This window comes from Oryzias latipes, chromosome 7, assembly GCF_053564925.1.
Source record: "Oryzias latipes strain Hd-rR chromosome 7, Olatipes_Hd-rR_3.1".
Classification (NCBI taxonomy): Eukaryota; Metazoa; Chordata; class Actinopteri; order Beloniformes; family Adrianichthyidae; genus Oryzias; species Oryzias latipes.
The window spans coordinates 35,443,800-35,461,466 of record NC_136243.1 but is presented as its reverse complement, the minus strand read 5'-3'; the positions used below and the strand labels follow the sequence as shown (position 1 = coordinate 35,461,466).

At 45.9% G+C, this 17,667-nt stretch overlaps 1 protein-coding gene across 1 annotated transcript in view; it reads right to left on the bottom strand.

The window, feature by feature from the left end:
* Nucleotides 1–9,552, bottom strand: part of mtor (mechanistic target of rapamycin kinase) — a 62,197-nt gene extending 52,645 nt beyond the window's left edge. Inside the window, exons 1-18 of the mRNA XM_023956308.2 lie at nucleotides 9,378–9,552; nucleotides 8,758–8,894; nucleotides 8,576–8,684; nucleotides 8,259–8,491; nucleotides 7,307–7,507; nucleotides 7,074–7,208; nucleotides 6,724–6,999; nucleotides 5,499–5,607; nucleotides 5,157–5,340; nucleotides 4,790–4,918; nucleotides 4,456–4,700; nucleotides 3,817–4,026; nucleotides 3,521–3,726; nucleotides 2,788–2,910; nucleotides 2,615–2,698; nucleotides 1,824–1,916; nucleotides 1,612–1,746; nucleotides 459–588 (exon numbers count right to left, since the gene is read on the bottom strand). Of these exons, the coding sequence (XP_023812076.1) occupies nucleotides 459–588; nucleotides 1,612–1,746; nucleotides 1,824–1,916; nucleotides 2,615–2,698; nucleotides 2,788–2,910; nucleotides 3,521–3,726; nucleotides 3,817–4,026; nucleotides 4,456–4,700; nucleotides 4,790–4,918; nucleotides 5,157–5,340; nucleotides 5,499–5,607; nucleotides 6,724–6,999; nucleotides 7,074–7,208; nucleotides 7,307–7,507; nucleotides 8,259–8,491; nucleotides 8,576–8,684; nucleotides 8,758–8,886 (2,731 nt within the window). The 5' untranslated portion in view covers nucleotides 8,887–8,894; nucleotides 9,378–9,552. The remainder of the gene's footprint in view (nucleotides 1–458; nucleotides 589–1,611; nucleotides 1,747–1,823; nucleotides 1,917–2,614; nucleotides 2,699–2,787; nucleotides 2,911–3,520; nucleotides 3,727–3,816; nucleotides 4,027–4,455; nucleotides 4,701–4,789; nucleotides 4,919–5,156; nucleotides 5,341–5,498; nucleotides 5,608–6,723; nucleotides 7,000–7,073; nucleotides 7,209–7,306; nucleotides 7,508–8,258; nucleotides 8,492–8,575; nucleotides 8,685–8,757; nucleotides 8,895–9,377) is intronic.
* Nucleotides 9,553–17,667: the final 8,115 nt, after the last annotated feature.

The window sequence follows — 17,667 nt, the reverse complement described above, 5'->3', positions numbered from 1 at the left end:
AACGTGGTGGCACAAATATCCCTCCATACGAGTCCATCATCAAATCAGACCGTTATTTGAAGGTGGGGGCTCATCTAATGAAGGATCCACGACTCACTTCAGCCCACAGACTTCTGATGTGTCAGACTGGAGAAACCTGCAGGCCACCCGCTCCCTCTGAATTCAGCCTTCGTCAAAGCGCCTCAAGGCTTGATGGGTTTTTCTGGGATGTCAAAGCCACTGTGACAAACTGAAGCCGTCCAAGGCAAACACAGACTCTCAGCGGCGCTGCCGGGTCACACGTCCCAGCCAGGTTTAAATACGTCTCCAGATCATTTCCAGAAGTTTCCAGATGTTGCAGTAAAAACTTGATACTGTTGTAAATTGCAGGAATGCAAATAAAAGCTTGATCTGATCTACATGGAGGATCTCAGTGAAAAGCCGTCCTGTGATTAGCAGCAGCGCTCGGGGGGGCCTACCTGAGTCCTGGCTGGACTTGGACTCGGACAGACTGACGGCCGAAGCGTCTCGGGATTGGTCGATCATGCCGATGTTCACCTTGTGCTTGTAAGGATCCAGAGCTCCGAGGAGACCCAGGACACGGATGGCCTGTTGGAGGGAAACAGCGGCGTCACACGCTCATCATTTTATTACTATTATTAGAGTCCGCGGCACAACAGGGAACAAAAGTCAAACCCCGAAGAGTTTGAAAATCATCCAAGATGAATGAATTCAATGTAAACCATTTCCCATCTCCGTTTGTTTGATCTGCTCCTGAGGATTTTCCTGGTTAGAAACCAACGTTTCCGTCTGGAGACGAGAAGACGCTCCTGCAGGAACCGGTCCAGAATCAAACTGGAACTAACCATGTTTGACACCATGAAGTCATCAACAAGTGGATTACTCTGTTCTGCAGCAGTGTGGACAAGTTTGAAGATTATTATGGGATGGCCACAGGACCTACAGCTTGGCCACCGTGGTGCAGCGCTGGGTAGTCCTCTGATCAGAAGAGCGCAGGTTCGACTCCCACCCCCATTGCCTCTGGTGGAAGGCTGGCGGCGGTGTTGGGCAGCGGAGCCGTGGGCCAAAGCGTCCGTGACTGGAAAGTGCTTTGGGCCTTGGAGGAAGGTAGGAAGGCGCTAGACAAGTGCCCGCCGTTTACCGTATGACACACCGTGAAATGTGGGGATTTTGCCCACAACGTGGAAAAAGAAAACTTTTTTTCAGCAATCTTCATGACATTTCGTACACACGCCACCAGGGTATGTCTGCACCCACCACCACAAAGTTTCATTGACCTTTGACCTCAGAGAGAGGCCGCCATCATGCATATTCCAAAGAAAATCCGCTTTAGTGGCTTCTCCTCCTGGAGGTTTCCCTGTAACGCCTCCCGACTCCTGGAGCATCCTGGGTCGGTCAGTGGGGGGGGTGGATCCCCAAAATATAATTTATCCACATTTATCCATTTCAGTTCTATTTCTATGACGAGTTTTATTTCTGGGTCATTTTAAGGCTTATGCTGTGGTGTGTGTGTGGGGGGGGTATTTTTTTTGTTGTATAATTTGTTTTTTGAAGTCTTTAGTTTGGTTTACAGAAAAGGGGGGGGTGTCACGGCCCCCTCCCCATGCATACCTCTCTTCTGATCCCTTGGTTTTGTTCAGTCTTGAGGAAATTCAGCAGCACCTCCAGGAGAGACGGATATTTGCGGTACGGCTCCACCACGTAGCCCGTGCTGGCAACCTGCTGGCCCAATGTCCACAGCGCCACCTGCAGGAAAGGCAGGGTGGGTGAGCAGATCCAGAAAGACGGCTGCAGCAGCTAATCAAGCCGTTTCCCTCACATACCTGCCGTTTGGCCAGCGATGAGGAGTCCTGCAGCATGTCCATGATGATGGGGAAAAGCTCGTCCATCCACTTCCTCATCTCCAGCCCGCTCACCTGCAGGGACAGGCGCCGTTCAATGTCTGAGGTGTCCACACCTGGCAGTTCTTCCAAAACGCTATAGGGTTTGAAATAATGGAAACCACTTTTTGCCGCTCAACTCCTACAATTTTGTAGCTATTTTAACCATTCAACTCTTCAAATGTTCTGATCTTTCCAGCTGTGACTTTTGGTCCTTTTGGTTCAAATCCTTAATTTTTCAAGATATTCCAGGATTATATGTCCCGTCCACTGCACCTGGTTGGTGCTGTGGTGCACAACTCTTCTGGTTTCATACCCGGCGTTTGCATTTTTCACAAACCCTTTATATTCTTTTATTGTGCTGTCTTCACTTTATTTATGGTCAACTTTGATCATTTCTTTCTTTCTTCAAAGAATCCTTTATGCAAATTCAATCCTAAATTTTTGCAGATTTCTTATTTTGAACAGCAGGACAGTCCAGACCGTTCTCTTTTCTGTAGCCCCTTCATTCCGTCCACAAAAGCTGCTCCTCACACACACCCCGACCTCTGAATGCCCTGCAGGCCCTTCCTGCCTCCACCTGACTACTGTAATACCTTGGCAGGTAAAGCGAGGTAAACATCTGAGAGCAGGGATGACGCTCTGCTTTGGAGAAAAATGAAACATCCAATCATGTGAATTCAATGTCTTCACCATCAAAACAACCCAAAACGCAGAGGAACACAAGTTCTTACTTGAGCCAGTTCTCCAATCGTTGCGAGGACACTAATCACCACGGCTGGGTTTGGGTCTGGATCTTTCAGTTTGAGGATGAGAGCCTGGAAACAGAAGCAGACACGACGATGAACGTCAGCAAACCTGTTTTGAACCCCTAAAGCGTCAGAGTGGAGAAGCTGCAGGGTCTCACCTTAAGGATGGGCTCCATGTACGGCCGGATGAGGCGGGGGGCGTTGGACACCAGGTGACCCAGCATGCGAGCGCTCTGCTCTTTGTTCCTGCCGACTCCACTGTGTTCCAGCTCTGTTAGGATCTGCGACGGTTCCAAGAACACGACATTTCTGACGACATATTTATTATTCTGTGCTCCGCAAAAACAGTCTCTGTTGTTGGAACGTCAGCTCTGCTGCCCTCTACAGGCAGAAAACGGAAACATCAGAAACTCTAAACAAAGGTTTAATTTATTATTTGCATTTAGAACAACTATTCATACCATCATCCCTCACCAACGCTCATATTTACACAACAAAGGGGTGACATAAATAAGAACGCCTTTATCACTATTTTGGAGCAAAAGATTTCAGACTAAAACGAAATCAACATAAAACCTTTGGCAGCAAAAACCTTCAAGTTTGGGGATTTTCCCCAATTATTCAATGACAAATGGTAGAGGGGTCAAATATTTTCCTTTATTGTTTGACAAATTAACCAAACAGTCCAAAATCCTTTGAATGTCAAAAAAAACTTTACTGATTTAACCAAATAAAAGCGGATTCATTTCCTGGAGAGCAGGAGGCTGTGATAAGAAAGTGAAGAGGGTTTCATGCTGATGAATGAGATGAAGGACTGTGGAGAGGATTGGATGTTTTTCTCTGTGAATTAAAGTCTAAACATTTCAGACGAGGCGGGAAACGCTCTCATACCTGGATGAGCATTTTGCGGAGGAAAGGCATGACGAATGCGGGATTCATGCTGCTCAGGCGGCCGATGGTGCAGATGGCCAGCTCTCTGATCTCAAACACCTCGTCGTTCAGGGCAACGAACAGCGCCTGGAGGTTCTCCGCCTGGGCCAGGTGAGCATCGAAACGCTCATCCAGCGAGGCAAGGACACAGTACCGAATGTCTGGATCTATGACGACATGAGGCGAGGTCATCATCGCTGTGGTTATGGGCTGACGGCGCCGCCCTGGACATCCCGGATGTCCTCCAACCATGTTACCTGGATCAGTGATGCCAACAACCAGCAGCTTGCTGAGCACGTCTGCAACGACCTGCACGGCGGTCTGGCTGACGACGTGGCCGTTGATCAGGTTGATGGAGGGCGTGAGGAGGCGGGAGCAGGTGCGAGCCGCTTCCATCCGGATCTCCTTGTGCTCGCTGTTCAGAAAGTGGTCGGCGCAGTGGCGAACAAACTGGGTCAGGGAGTGTCCTGGAGGAGAGGTCGGATGGAGAGTTCAGGTTCTAGTCTTTATTTTTCTATAACTGCTACTGTCGAGTTAAACTAAACTAAACTTTAAAAATGTACAAAAAAAGAAGGTAAAAATGATGATCAAAAGGCAAACCTTCACAGTTGAAGTAGAAAACTGCAGATGCAAACTACCTGTAATACATTTCCTGTTGTCTCAATAAGGTGATGCTCAATGACAAAAATAACTTAATCACTTCATGAAATGAAAAGTTTCTCCTTGTCTATAAAAACACACCGTCTCATCTTATTTCTGACCAATAAACAGACAAATTCACAGTTATTAATCCTATTACTCAGAAGAAAATGCTTATTTTGCCAAATCTGGAGAAAAACATCTTTGTATTTTTGGTAGCCAGTGACCGTTGAGATGGAACTGTCCGGGGTTCTAACCTTCAAACTCGAAGCTCCCCAGCGTGCGCAGGGCCAGCGTGATGCCCCCCACATCCCCCGCCTCTGGGATGTTGGTGAGACTCGGCGAGGCCATCTGGTGAGCCAGGCCTTTGGGCATGCCGGGGTGTCGGAGCGGCTTGTGCATCAGCACCAAGGACAGCATCTTCAGCAAGCCGTCCTGGATGTCCTTCTTGAGCTGAGGGATTTGGCGGCTCAGGTCGTACAGCACCGCTGTGAGGGCGGGACTGGGCCGAGACGACGAACAATGATTGGTACGCCCGCCGCATAAACGTTCAACTGCAGAGTACGGGGCAGAAGCTCCCCTCCGCCCTACCTCAGCCCCACTGCCAGCATGGGCTCCAGCAGCTCCTTGATGTCCGGCTGGATGCTGGGCCCCATGGCTCTGGAGAGCATGCTGATGCACGTGAACACCGTGGCGTCCACCTGAATGGTCTTCTGCCTCCTGCACACATGGACACAAGTCTAATGAATCCAAAAAAAAACACACAGACCCGCATTCAAAAGAACTGAATGAACTTTATTTTGGCATCAAATAGTCCATTTACACTTCTACTAAATCTGAATCTGCTTTAGATGGAGAGGAAACAGCTCATGTCACCGAATCATCCAACATTAAAACAACATCTTACTGTCTTTTTCTACCAACATCTGGATATACAGCCCAGTTTGTATTGACTGACTTGTGTGCAAAGTCTTTGGGTGGCAGCGCCGCCTTGATGATCTCCAGGATCTTTGACAGGTAGGGCTGAATTTCTGTCCTGACAGCAACGACCAGCAGTCCCAGAGCCTGAAAGGCTGCCGTCCTCTCCTTCTCCTTCTTCAGACAGCCTAGCAAGTGTCCCATGGAGTCTGACAAGTACTGATCTGCTTGAACAACCAGCGGGAGGAGGATCAATACAGGGTCCCATGACTCACCCTCCAGAACACAAACAGCATGTTTTAAGCGACTGACGCATGCTGGTGATCCAAGTTTCAGCTTTACATGAACATACATAATAAGCACAACAAGGTAACGGTCCCACCTGTGAAGTTGTGCGGCTGGAAGGCAGCTAAGCGCGGCAGCAGGTTGAGGATGGTCATCTGTATCAGCGGGTTTTTACTGGTTTTGTACTTCAGGACCCAGCGGCACACCTTAATGAACAAAGCAGGTCAATATACTGTACTAATATAAAGCCCAGGACACCTAAAGCTCCACGCCTCATTCACCCGTGAAGACGCGTCGACAGGCGAGGAGCGAGCCGGTGGAGCTCGGTCACTGTGGGGTTCAGTGTCCTGTCGGCTTTGAAACTAACTTATTTCAGCAAACTCAACTTTCATTATTTTTATCTATGAAAAACACTCCATACTTTTACTTTGAAAATGAGCAGCTTCCCCGACACTTTATTTTGAAGATCCATCTACTCCAGGTGCTCTGCAGAAAATAATTATCAAAAAAAGGCCCCACCAAAAACCACTGGGGAAGCTTTGAAGACAGATCAGACGATGATCGCAGTCGGACTTTAAGGTATTTTTACTGTAGCTCAACAATCGCCAGAACACGGTTTGAGGAGCACCGTACTCACCCCATTACAAATACTTGCTATGGTGTTAGTTGGGGCTATAACAAGTATCTGAATACTCTGGTCTTTACGATCTGTTCCTGAAAGAAATCGAGTACATTTGTGATGGCTGAGATCTCTGATTTGCAATCTTTATAAATCTAGTAGAATATAGTAAAAATAGACTTCAGGTAATGTAATTAGCACTCTAAAAACACAATTATGTTGGATTTAATAGATACTTATATGCTCATACAGAGTATAAAAGTAAAGTAAATTGTCAGTGAAGGTTCTAGTTTTCACAGTAAAACTATCGGGTGTTTTTCATAGAAGCAGAAATGAGACTGAAGTTCAGGTTTTAGTGAAATAAGTTCTGGGGAAAAAAGATTTTGTCTGAAATATATTTAAATAAAAAATATATTGAAAGTGACACTGAGAAAATCACAAAAACTCTGCTGATCGATGATCTGACGTCATGTGACTGTCTGCTGGCATGGCGGTCGTACAGGAAAGCATCTCAAATGTTTGTCTAAAGTTTTGGGAGCTTTTACTTTTTTGCACCAAAGGTGAAAAACGTCTGTTGGAAACAAATACAGCGAACAAACAGAAGAACTGCGAGTCGCTGATTTTTGTGGGTGAATCAGAGCGCCACCTAAGGACCAATCCAAGGCCGGGTCTTAAAAGAGCAACAGACCGCAGACGGACGTACCTGATCGAACCTCTCCTCCATCAGCTCACGGCAGTACCGGCTCTCCACCAGGGAGCTCTTGGCCGGTACCGGAGCGGCTCCGAAGGTGAGGAAGCCCTGCGGCGTGCTGTAGCCCAGCAGGCCCAGCAAAGCGTTTGACTGCTGCGGCTGCACCGACTGGAAACTGGTGAAGGGCGTAATATGGCGGGGCTTGGTTCCAAATCCCATCAGCTCCTTGCAGTACTTGTCGTGGACCAGCTGCTGCTGTGTGATCTCCTCCATCTCCTCACGCATTCGCTGGACGGAGAAAAGGCCGTGAGCTGTCAAGCTTCCTGACCCGGGACTTGGTCCACCGTGGACGGAGATCTCACCTCTCCCTCCATGCTGCTGATGCGGACCAGCTCGTTCAGAATCAGGAGCGCCCCGTGAACCCTGTCGTCCCGATTCATCCCTTTCTCCTTAGCCAAAGTCTCGTCGAAGCCTTTCTCCGCCTCCTCAAACGTTTGCTGCGGGACACGACAAGGACAGGGCTGAGGCTTTCTGCCGAGACCCGTCACCTTCTGGGGAAGGGAACCGTTAAAAACACGGATGCCGTTTGTCTCACCTTGTACCACTGAGGCTTCTGCATCTCTTTGGTCTCCCTCTGGGTGGTGAGGATGAGACAGGCTCGCAGGGCCGACACGGCGCCCTCTCGGATGGCCTGCTTCTGGTCCCAGACTGCATAAAAGATGTTGTCGAAGAAGGGCTGGACTTGCTGGAAGAAGAAGGTGGGTGCGCTGACGGCCAGCTCCCTCAGCACCAACACCTGAACAGACGCAGGAAAAGCTTTGAAGCAGGTCTTCATTATGGACGTGTCAACATCTCAGTGTTTTAAAATGAACGGCTGTGTTTTATCACATCAGTCCTTTGATTGGAAAGCAGATACAGGCGTCCTGTTAGAAAAGCTAAATCCATCCATCTCCATCTCAAAGTAATCTTAAAGGACCATCTCCAAACTCTTTTTAGTCTCAAAGATTCTAGAAAAGGTTGTTGCAGAGCAGTTTACTGCAGAAGAACAATCTCAATCTGGCTTTTGCTGACATCCTTCTACTGAAACGCCTCTAAAGGGAGATCTGAATGACATGAAGGTGACTGGGAAATGCTCAGTTTAGGTTTTTTTTAACCTTTTCTCTGCATTTGACTCAGTTGAACGTTGCGTTATTCTTCTTCTTATTGTCCTTTACGTCTTGAGACGCTAAGGGCAGCAATGAAATCTTTCCCTTTCTGACGGCCGCGGGTCAAATTGTGGTGCTGCAATGAGGACTTTTGCTAATGTCGTTGGTCACGTCATTTATGACTCTTTCTGGCAAAAGTCTCACAGAAATAAACGTCACTAAGTTACACTGCAGACCTGTTTAACGGTAACTTGTGGAAACTTTTGTCTCGACACTCAAACTTCCAAAGATGTGTCAGACATGATTCAAGAACCGAAGCTCCAAAGTGCGGCAGGACAGTTTCAGGATGGCGAGCATTCTGTTTACACAACAAACAGTCCGTGTGGTCGGCCCGGGACTCACAGCTGCATGGCGCCTGCCTTCGTTTCGGTCGGCCCCCAGCCACTCCAGAGCTCTCTTCACTTCAAACTCCACATATTCAGCGGTGAAGGTGTCTCCCGCCATAGACAGGTGGCCCATTGCTTTGGAGGCCATCTCCATGACCACAGGATCGCTGGAAGGCAGGAGGTTGCGGAGGTAGTTGGCAAAGCGACTGATCCTGGTGGCATTTCCTCCCTCAACGCCAATGAGACTCACTGGAACATAGGTGCAGCACCAACAACATAAAGCAACTGGACACACAGCAGGCATGTGGGGTTGGAGGTCGTGACTGAGCGTACCGATAGCGAGTATGCCTCCTTTCTTCTCATTCACGTCAGAGCTGGACACCAGCTCAAATATGTGGTGGTTTAACTCGTCGTAGAACGTCGTGGCTTCATCTTGGCTGAGCTGAAGCAGAAGATCAGAAAATGAAGAACAAAGTGTGAGGCAGTCGAAGCATCCCGGTTTTCCGTGCAGGTACCTCTCTCAGCTCTGTGGTCACATAATGCTGCAGATCTTTGGCAGACTTTGCTCGGGTGTCTTCGTTTCGACTCTTTAAGCCGCTGACAAACTGCTGCAGCACTGTGGCTGTGCCTGACAGGATCACCATGGCGACAGCTGGAAAGACAACCACGGGCATCACAGTGTTACACCAGGAAAAACATAAATAACTAAAAGACAAGAGTCAGACAATCGGAGAATGACAACACGCTTTAAGGACAAACACAACCCGACTGACATCTGGAATATAAACTCTGGAAGAAGAATTATTATAAACGACACAAAGGCAGAATCAGAGTTCGTCCAAACGTCGAGTTATGGAAAAATAGTGTCAAGTTCAGACCTTACTCGACCTCGATGACGTCATCATTAGTTGCGGGCTAGCTACGTTAGCACGTAACAACATCGGTTTTAGTACTCTAAAACTTCAACTTCGAATCCTCCTTTTACAAATTCAAACCGGGCACATCCAGGTTCTGGTCATTGCATTTACGCGATATGATAAGCTGGGACTCCCTCGTTAAGTCGTTTCTGTGTTCAACAACTGTTAGCGGGTGCAAGGATTTAGCTAGCTCGTGCATCGAACAGGCGGTCACTTACTTGTTTGTGTTGGTATGATGCAAACGTTTCTGTTGTGTCGTTAATGCGGAATGTTTGTCATAGTGCGAACACTAGAATGCCAGCACTCGGACGGCTAGCCAGGATAAGCAGGAAGGACGCTGGTAGCTCCGCAGGCACTGTGCTGCGCAGTACGCTCACTGCGCAGGTTTTCTCTGAGCTCAGCTGGGCGGTTCTTAAACCACGTGTGATGTTGAAGCTGCTATGCAGTACCTACGTTCACCGAATGAGGGCGCAAACAGTAACATGCAAATGGGAAATGGATACATCATTTACAATAAAAAATAAAAAATGAAAATAAATTACAACTTAATAGCTTAAATGTTATCCATGCAGTGATGTAATGAAAAAAGGTTCTCAATAAACCGAAAAAAACTAAAAGTAAAAAATAAAATCAAAGCAAATCTCTGCTAAGGTCAGTGTTTTTCTGTTGCATGATTGCAGCTTTTAAAAAAGTACGTTTTTGTCATATTTTAGTGAGTCTGGGGTCAGGCCTTACCCTTTTAGACTAACTATACCAAACTGTAGTGATGGACCTCCAGTAACTTGTTGCTTTGTGTTGTTTGTGTTTCTTTAATCATCCTCCAATTTCCTTAACCTCCCAGCCCCCCCCCGTCCAGTCCAAGAAAAAATGCATTCATACACAATAAATGTGAATAAAGTTTTGCCTCAAATCCCAAAGGGGTTTATACAAATAGACACCTCGCGTGTCAGAAGATTCATGACCCCTAGTGTAACAGTAAAATCTGTCTAACACAAGAAGCCCTCAGCCCTGATGTGTTTGCCCAGCTGTTGGACAGGACAAGTAAGTAAAAAATAATAACACACATGCAAATAAATAAAATACAATAAAAATATAAAAAGTGCATTTGGGAATTTATGTATTTTAGAGTTGTACACAATTATTTAATAATATACATTACAACTAATATTTTTTGTCTTTTAGGTTTTTTACATAAATCTTATTTGACCTCAGGAATCAATTGAAAGTTGTTGTTGCTGTACCTGTCTTCAGGTGTGTCCCAGTAACACACTTGATCCCATGCCTTCCTCAGGGGGGAGACATTGTCCAGGTGTAAAGTCAGGTCTGAGATCTTCCACCTCTCCATCTGTGCTGTGTTGTTACAGAACACTTGAACCAGACCTTCACAGTCCTAAATCCATCAGTCCAATGGAAATGGGATACTTCTGTACTGTTTCAAATAAATCTGGACCAACATTTGTCTATTATGCATTTCAGTGTAGGTGTTACATGTTAGAAGTTTGTTAAGGCAAACAGGTCAACAGGTCATCAACTGGCACTCATACCCTACTCTTCAGTTTCGACAGACCTTTCAATCTTTTATTTGTCTGATGCTACAGTTTCTCTTCTTCAACCCTCCTGTATTTTCCACTTTTGAGGCTAAAACTGATTTAGCGTCATTCTTCTACATTAAATTTAGAGAACAGATCAGTGCACACATTTTTTCCTTATTTTACTTCCTCACAATGGAGAGGATAGTTCTGTCAATCAGCTTTTTTCTACAGAGTAGGAGAGAAAACTGATCTCATCTTATTATTCACCTCCATCTGTGCTCATAATTCTCCCCACATTTCCTGCTTCCGATTCCTGTGACACATTCAGATCTTTCTTCTCTTCCTATTCTTTCTTCTTCTTTTTTTTTTGCTGTCAGCCTGCCACTAGGTTTCTGGGGTTTGTACAAAGCAGAAGCAGAGATTTGGGATGAGTCATGAATTCCTGGTCAAGGACTCATAAGGATGTGGATTCTGAAGGCTCTTAGTTCTGGCAGAGACTCAGAATTGTCCTCATCTGAAAATCTTTGGCCCGTTGCCCAACAGGCTCCTGTACAGCGTGCCGCATGTTTTAATCCAGCTTTGAAAGCAGAATTGAGAATAACTGCTTTAAAATGAGGAAAAACAGATTCACTTGGAACTTTTGTGTCGAAAATTTTGTTTGGTATTTAGTTAATGTAGCTGCTTTAATTTTTATTTTATTTTATTTTTTTGTTTTAACTTGTCCTGTCCAACCGCTGGGCAGTCAGATGAGAGCTGAGGGCCTCTTGTGTTGGACATATATTATTTTAACAACAGGGGTTATAAATCTTCTGACAAACCAGAGGTATGTCTGAATAAACCCCTTTCGTAATCGAGGCCAAACTTTATTTATTTTAAACATATTTGAAGATCTTTTGTTTTGGACCGGACAGAAAAGGAAATGAGGGAAGAAAAGAGAGGGATGTTAGAGAGGGGGGGGTAGAAGGGTGATTATGGAAAGGGGGCAAAACCATGAAGCAGCATAAAGCAACAAGTTGCAGGATGTTTTTCATTACAGTCAGGTTCAGATGTACTACAAATCTATAAGAGCGGGGCCTGTCCACACACACACTCACATGTTATAAACATACCTGTTGGCTCCAAAAATGTCCACATGTCAACATGTACACAATACAAATAATGTTCACACACACATACTTATGCCTTCAAAAACCAACTAGTGTGAAATATTTCATTCAATCACACATAATATTAGTGCAAAAGTGAGCTAACACCTGTACTCAGGTGAGTGTTTATGTTCTTTCTTTGTATTATTCTGACAAGCGCGTAAATACTTACTCTCTTCTTCTGAGCGAAAAGCGACTTTAAGAAGCGTAAAGTTGCGCAGCGCCACCTTGTGTACAGGAGTATTTCTGTTTTACATTAAGCGCCATCTAATGTCAGGGAATGAAATTGCATGTTCGCTCGGCTCATCGTCAGCGAAAATCGCCTGGGTGTGAACACAAAAAACGTGGCAAAAAACGCTGGCGAATAACGCCTGGCGAATATTCGTCCCGGTGTGTACGGGCCTTTAGACCCCCGCCGCAGCAGCAGAGGCAGCCAGAATCCCCCAACGCCCGCACTGCAGGAGATAGAGAACAACCGCCCCGGGGCAATCACATCCACCACCCAGGCCAGGGCATGGGGGGACATCGTGCAGCTCCAGCTCAACCAGGAAAGCAGCCCCCCGCCACGCCTGGAGGCCCCCCCCAGTGAGCACGCACAGCCCCAGACGAGCACCTCATCACCACCCAGGAGTTCTGGGTATCTCCCAACCCCAACCTCAGGTACGAGCCAGGACCCCCCAAGGGAGACCTGCACCACACTCCAGGCAGCCACCCACCTGGCCCACGGTTGGTCGAAGGAGGAGCAAGGCGGGGCCAGCCGTCCCCGCCCAGGAGGAGGGCACCCAGGAGAAGAGAGGATCCACAAGAAGTGTTGTAAACATGGCCCTGCCAGGCTCGCCCACAGTTGACCAGAACACACACCACAGGGACACGGACACCCCCCCGCTGAGGTGGGATGTGATCCCCGGCTCTTGGCCTTGCCAGAAAGCTCAGGGATTCCCCCCCCCCCACCTCGTGGAGAAGGGCTGCTGGGCCCAGGAAGCCAGCACCCAGGGAACACGGCTGCCGTTGCCAAGGGGCAACAACCATCTGCACTGTAGAAGGTAAACCTTCTGAATCTGGACACAGCTCAGAGTCGTCCGTCCGACGTTTTACGTTCTGTAATATTATAACAATTTTTATATTTTGCTGACCGACCAAGTTTTTCATTTAGGTCTTAAAATCATAGTAGTAGGTTTGTCATAGTGCCTCTGTCAGTCTCCTCCCCCTCCCCTCTCTGCTTGGCTCCTGATGCGACTCAGCTGCTGCCACTTACCTCATCACCTGCCTTCATAAGGAGCTCCAGGATCAGTATTCATCGCCAGTTCGTTGCCCCTGATGGTGCATAATATGGTCGTCACGTTTTTGCCTATTGTCTCAAGCCCGCACTTAAACTCTTGTTCTTACCTGTCTCCAGGAATCCATTGCCACGAGTGGTCGCCTGAGTCTGCATTTATTCTGGAACCCAGCCCTGTCTCCTTCACCAGTCAAACCACGAACCTCTGCCGAACCTGCTATCCGCCAGGATCCACGAATGAAGCCACCAGTGACGCCACAAGCCTATAGGAATCCTTCATCCTCGTCGTGGGTCCCCCGGAGTCTGCTGCCTCTCATACTCACCTGATTCTGGATCTGAACGTTAAATCATTTTCTAATCACGCCAGTACTCACCTGTGTCTCCTTCCGGGTTTCAGCGCCTGGGTCTATATTGTTCTGCTAGCCATGACAAGGTTTAAGGCTTTGTCAATTGACAAAGCCTTTTGGACAAGAGGTGAAACATCTTCAACTTTAAAAACCAGGTCCAGATGACAACCTTTAAACCTACTACTATGATGGAATCCACCTGGATGAATGAGAGTCTTCATAGACATAGGTCTTAAAATGGAAATCACTTAGGTTGAAGCAACATTTCAGAAGGAAAATGTGTCCCCTTTTGTTATTTCATAGCTCAGTCAGTTACAGCACATTTAATAAAAACAAAAAGCACAAAATCACAACACAAGTAAGGCAAGAAAGCCATCAAAACCAAAAGGTCAAAGTGAATTGAATCTTGATTTGGTCCCATCTATTCCAAGCAGGTCAAATATATTAATTGCCTTTTTTTCAAATTACAACAGGGACAGATTGAATTTTTAAAACTTTGAGAAACTTTCAGATGAACTACATTCCAAGAGAGACCATCAGTGTTGAAAACAAGGACAAGTGTTCAAAGAATAGAACAATGAAAGGCATCCAGTTCACTGAAATTGGCCATCCAGCAGTCGGTTAGCACAACTCCGGGCCGCCCTGGGCGACCCTCACTTGAGGGTCATCTTATTTTTATTAGTTGGTCTGGATTGAATTGCAGTTCATTAAACGCCAGGTTTCTCAGCGAAATTTGAAATAGCTGGTTGGATGACAAAGCTAGTCTTCCATCACAGTTGGCTGATGTGAGCCGACAATCCTTTAAGGTTAAACTGACTGCAGGACAGGAACCCAAGATGATGATGATGATGCACCTTTTTCCTGCAGAGTGCTTAGCTGGTCTTCTGGCAGCGTTGCACCTCATTCACTCAGAAAAGGGCAGCAGACTCACAGCAGCGCTTCAGAAAAGGTACAGATAAACAAATTGAACTGACAATACAGAAAATCCCAGAATTCAAAAATATCCTCCAACAGACGTAAACAAGAATCGCCATCGATAAAGATACATAAACATGAGCACTACCGATGTGAGATCGTTGCTTCTGATGATGCATCTCCAGTTTCACGGCTCTCTTCCTCATCATCCAAACCTCTTTCTAGTCATTTCGTAAAGGTTTCACACTTTACGTCAAACCCAAATAACGTGAAGAAGTCGACTTTTGCATCCAAACAGCCTCATGTGAGCAGCAGAAGGTGTCGTTGGATAGAACAGGAGACTCAGAGCAGAGTCGTCCAGGTTTCAGTCTTATCATTCATCTCTGCTGGTGGGATTGATGCCATCAAAAATGGACTCATTTTCTAATGGAGCTCGTTAAGCCCAGGCCAAAGACTACACTGGGAATGAATGAACGGTGCCCATTACACAGAAACGAGCAGAAGCAGATGGATGGAGAGCTGTTCTAGCAAACTGATGGGAGCGGCCGCTCTGTGTTTCACTCCCCGTCAATATGGCCAGTAAGCAATTCACAACTGATTTAAAATATAATCATTTGCACAAATGTGTTGTGACACATTAGAGGTTTTTTTCATCCATTTTGGAAATTTCCTTTGGAACTTATTTAATTTGATTATCCTATATGAGAGGAGGGTTTGAAAGTATCTTTATAGGCAATAAAGTTACAGTGTGTGACTCAAAAAGCTGTTTTATCTTTGCTTTACATCTGACCCTGTAATTAGGGCCGTTTTGCATCTGTTCCTCGCAGACGCTCCAATCTCACATCTCCCTTGAACCTTAACGGCAGCAGGCCTCTAAGATAAAGCTGATCGTGTCAGGGTTGAAACGGGACACAAATGCAGGACAGCGAAAGAGCTTCAAAAGCAAACAAGGTTTAATCACACTTGAACTCGAAATGACTGAAGCGAACTTACAGAACGACCCAGTGACAAGTAACAGACAAGGGTTTAAATACCCAAATGGGAATGACAAACAGGTGAGCAGACAGGTGCCGGTGATGACCGGTGAAGTTACCTGGGGCCTCATTTATAAAACTTTGCGTAGGATTTGCGTCAGAAGTGGCGTACGGATGAAACATAGGACGTGCGTATGCACAGAAATATTGGGATTTATAAAACCGTGCGCACGCACATCCTACGCATCTTTCCCTTAATAAATCACAACCGATTCTAAATGCAGCGCAGCTTTTGCGGCTTCATGACACGCCCATAGTTGCCCATAAATAGTCCGTGAAACGCCCACAAATGAATATTCATTGATTGGGAAACCACGGCACACACCGAGAGGAAATAAAAAAAAACGTAACTTCACTCAATGTGAAGTAGAAGTTATCGTTGGCGAGGTGGAAAAGAGGAGAAAAGTGTTGTGTGGAGGGCACAGTGTGGGCATTACTAATGCCAAAAAGGCACGTGAGCGGCAAAAGGTGGCAGACGCCGAAAATGCTGCAGCCTCACAACCTCGGACCGTGGCCGAAAACCGGAGCGCCAGATGCACCGGGTGACACGCGTAGTTCCTCCGAGTGCTCCTCTGCCCAAAAGCCCGCAGAGGTCCAACAGGACGGCTGGAGGAAGTGAGAACCGGCTCATAAGCCACTCGTCCTCGTTTGCCAGCAAGTCTTCTTGCTGTCTAAAGATGCGTTCACTCCGAATTCTTCCATTTGCCTCATCTTCTAAGAGCGCAAGATCAGCCATTGTGCGTCATTATGCATTGTGATGGGGCATTTTATTTCCATCCATTTAATTACATCTGACAAGCTACAGATGTCGGTAATAATCAACGTGGAAATGGGAAATTGATCAGCGCAAATGTGATTTTTTTGTTGCTTTCTGAATGGTTGAGACATACGCCATACATTGTTTTATCAAAAATAAAACAAACTAAAGGCATATGCATGAATACCATAATTCCATAGCTAATGAAGAAATGTTTTACTATGAAAACAACTTTCCCCAGTGGACAATTAATGTCTGTCCGTCCGTCCGCACGCCCGCACCTATATCTGCTCCGCCAGACGGACACACTGAGGAGAATATCAGTTTTGTACATTATTTCGTTCTGTTAACTATATTATTTATGAGGATGAATTGCACAACATGCCAATATTGCAGAACATATTTCACTTTTCTTTCTGCAAATAAGTGTTCATTTGAATTTCTGTTGTAATTTTCGTTTGATTTTCTTTGTTTGTTTCACTGCTGATCGATCAAACGGGTGTTGGTGTAGCTGTTAATTGTAAGACTTGCTTTGTGAAGTCGTCATGTTATTTCTGAGAGGCAGTATTGTCATTTTCACTTTCACGTGTTTCTTCCATCTGCCGACGGCGTCGCCGTTTCTCCTTTCACCCGTTTTTGTGCGTACGCCTGGGTCAGAGCTTGCGTAAGGACCGCACATTTTCCCGTCAAGTTTGCCTTTTATAAATCTCAACTATTGCGTAGAGAGTGGCGTACGCCTTCTTTTGTGCGTACGCAACGTTTATAAATGAGGCCCCTGGTGAGACAATGGGCGCTGAACGGAAGTAACAAAATAAAAGCAAAAACCGGAAGTTAGAAAACACCCACCAAAACCGCCCTGGCTCCGGCTCCTGACAGATCGTGATATTGATAGATAACCTCAGTGACCTTTAGGCAACCACGACAAAGATAACACATCCTCGAGTGTGTCAGACAGAGAACAGCTATCAACATTCATGTTTTCAATGTTCAAATAAAGAAACACATTAAGCACATTTGGCATTTTTAAACTAATTATTAATTACGAAGGGCTTCCCCCTACATTGAACTGTGTGACATTCCAGCAAAATGCAAAGACCAGGTGTGGAACCACGTCTCCTGTTCAGACATGACGCCGCCAAGCAAAGAAAAACTTCATCATGGAGCCAAACTGTCTATTTGATGCACTGTGAGTTTTAAAGTAAAAAGGTTTATGCTGATATTTAAAAATACTACAAAAATACTAACAAGGACCCTTTTTGCAGCATATTAGCTCCTCTAGGAGATTCAGAGTCAAAATCCATTATCCAACTTTTCTTTATCTTCATATGAGGCTCACACCTCAAATCAAATTGAATCAAATCAAATCCCATGAAATCAAAGCAACCTTTATTTATTAAAAACACTTCTCATGCCTTGCACAACTTGAAGCCTTTACATTTAAAAAGAAATACACAGGATTGCAATAAAAACCCATCCCACCCTTAACCCTCCCTTCCATTAAC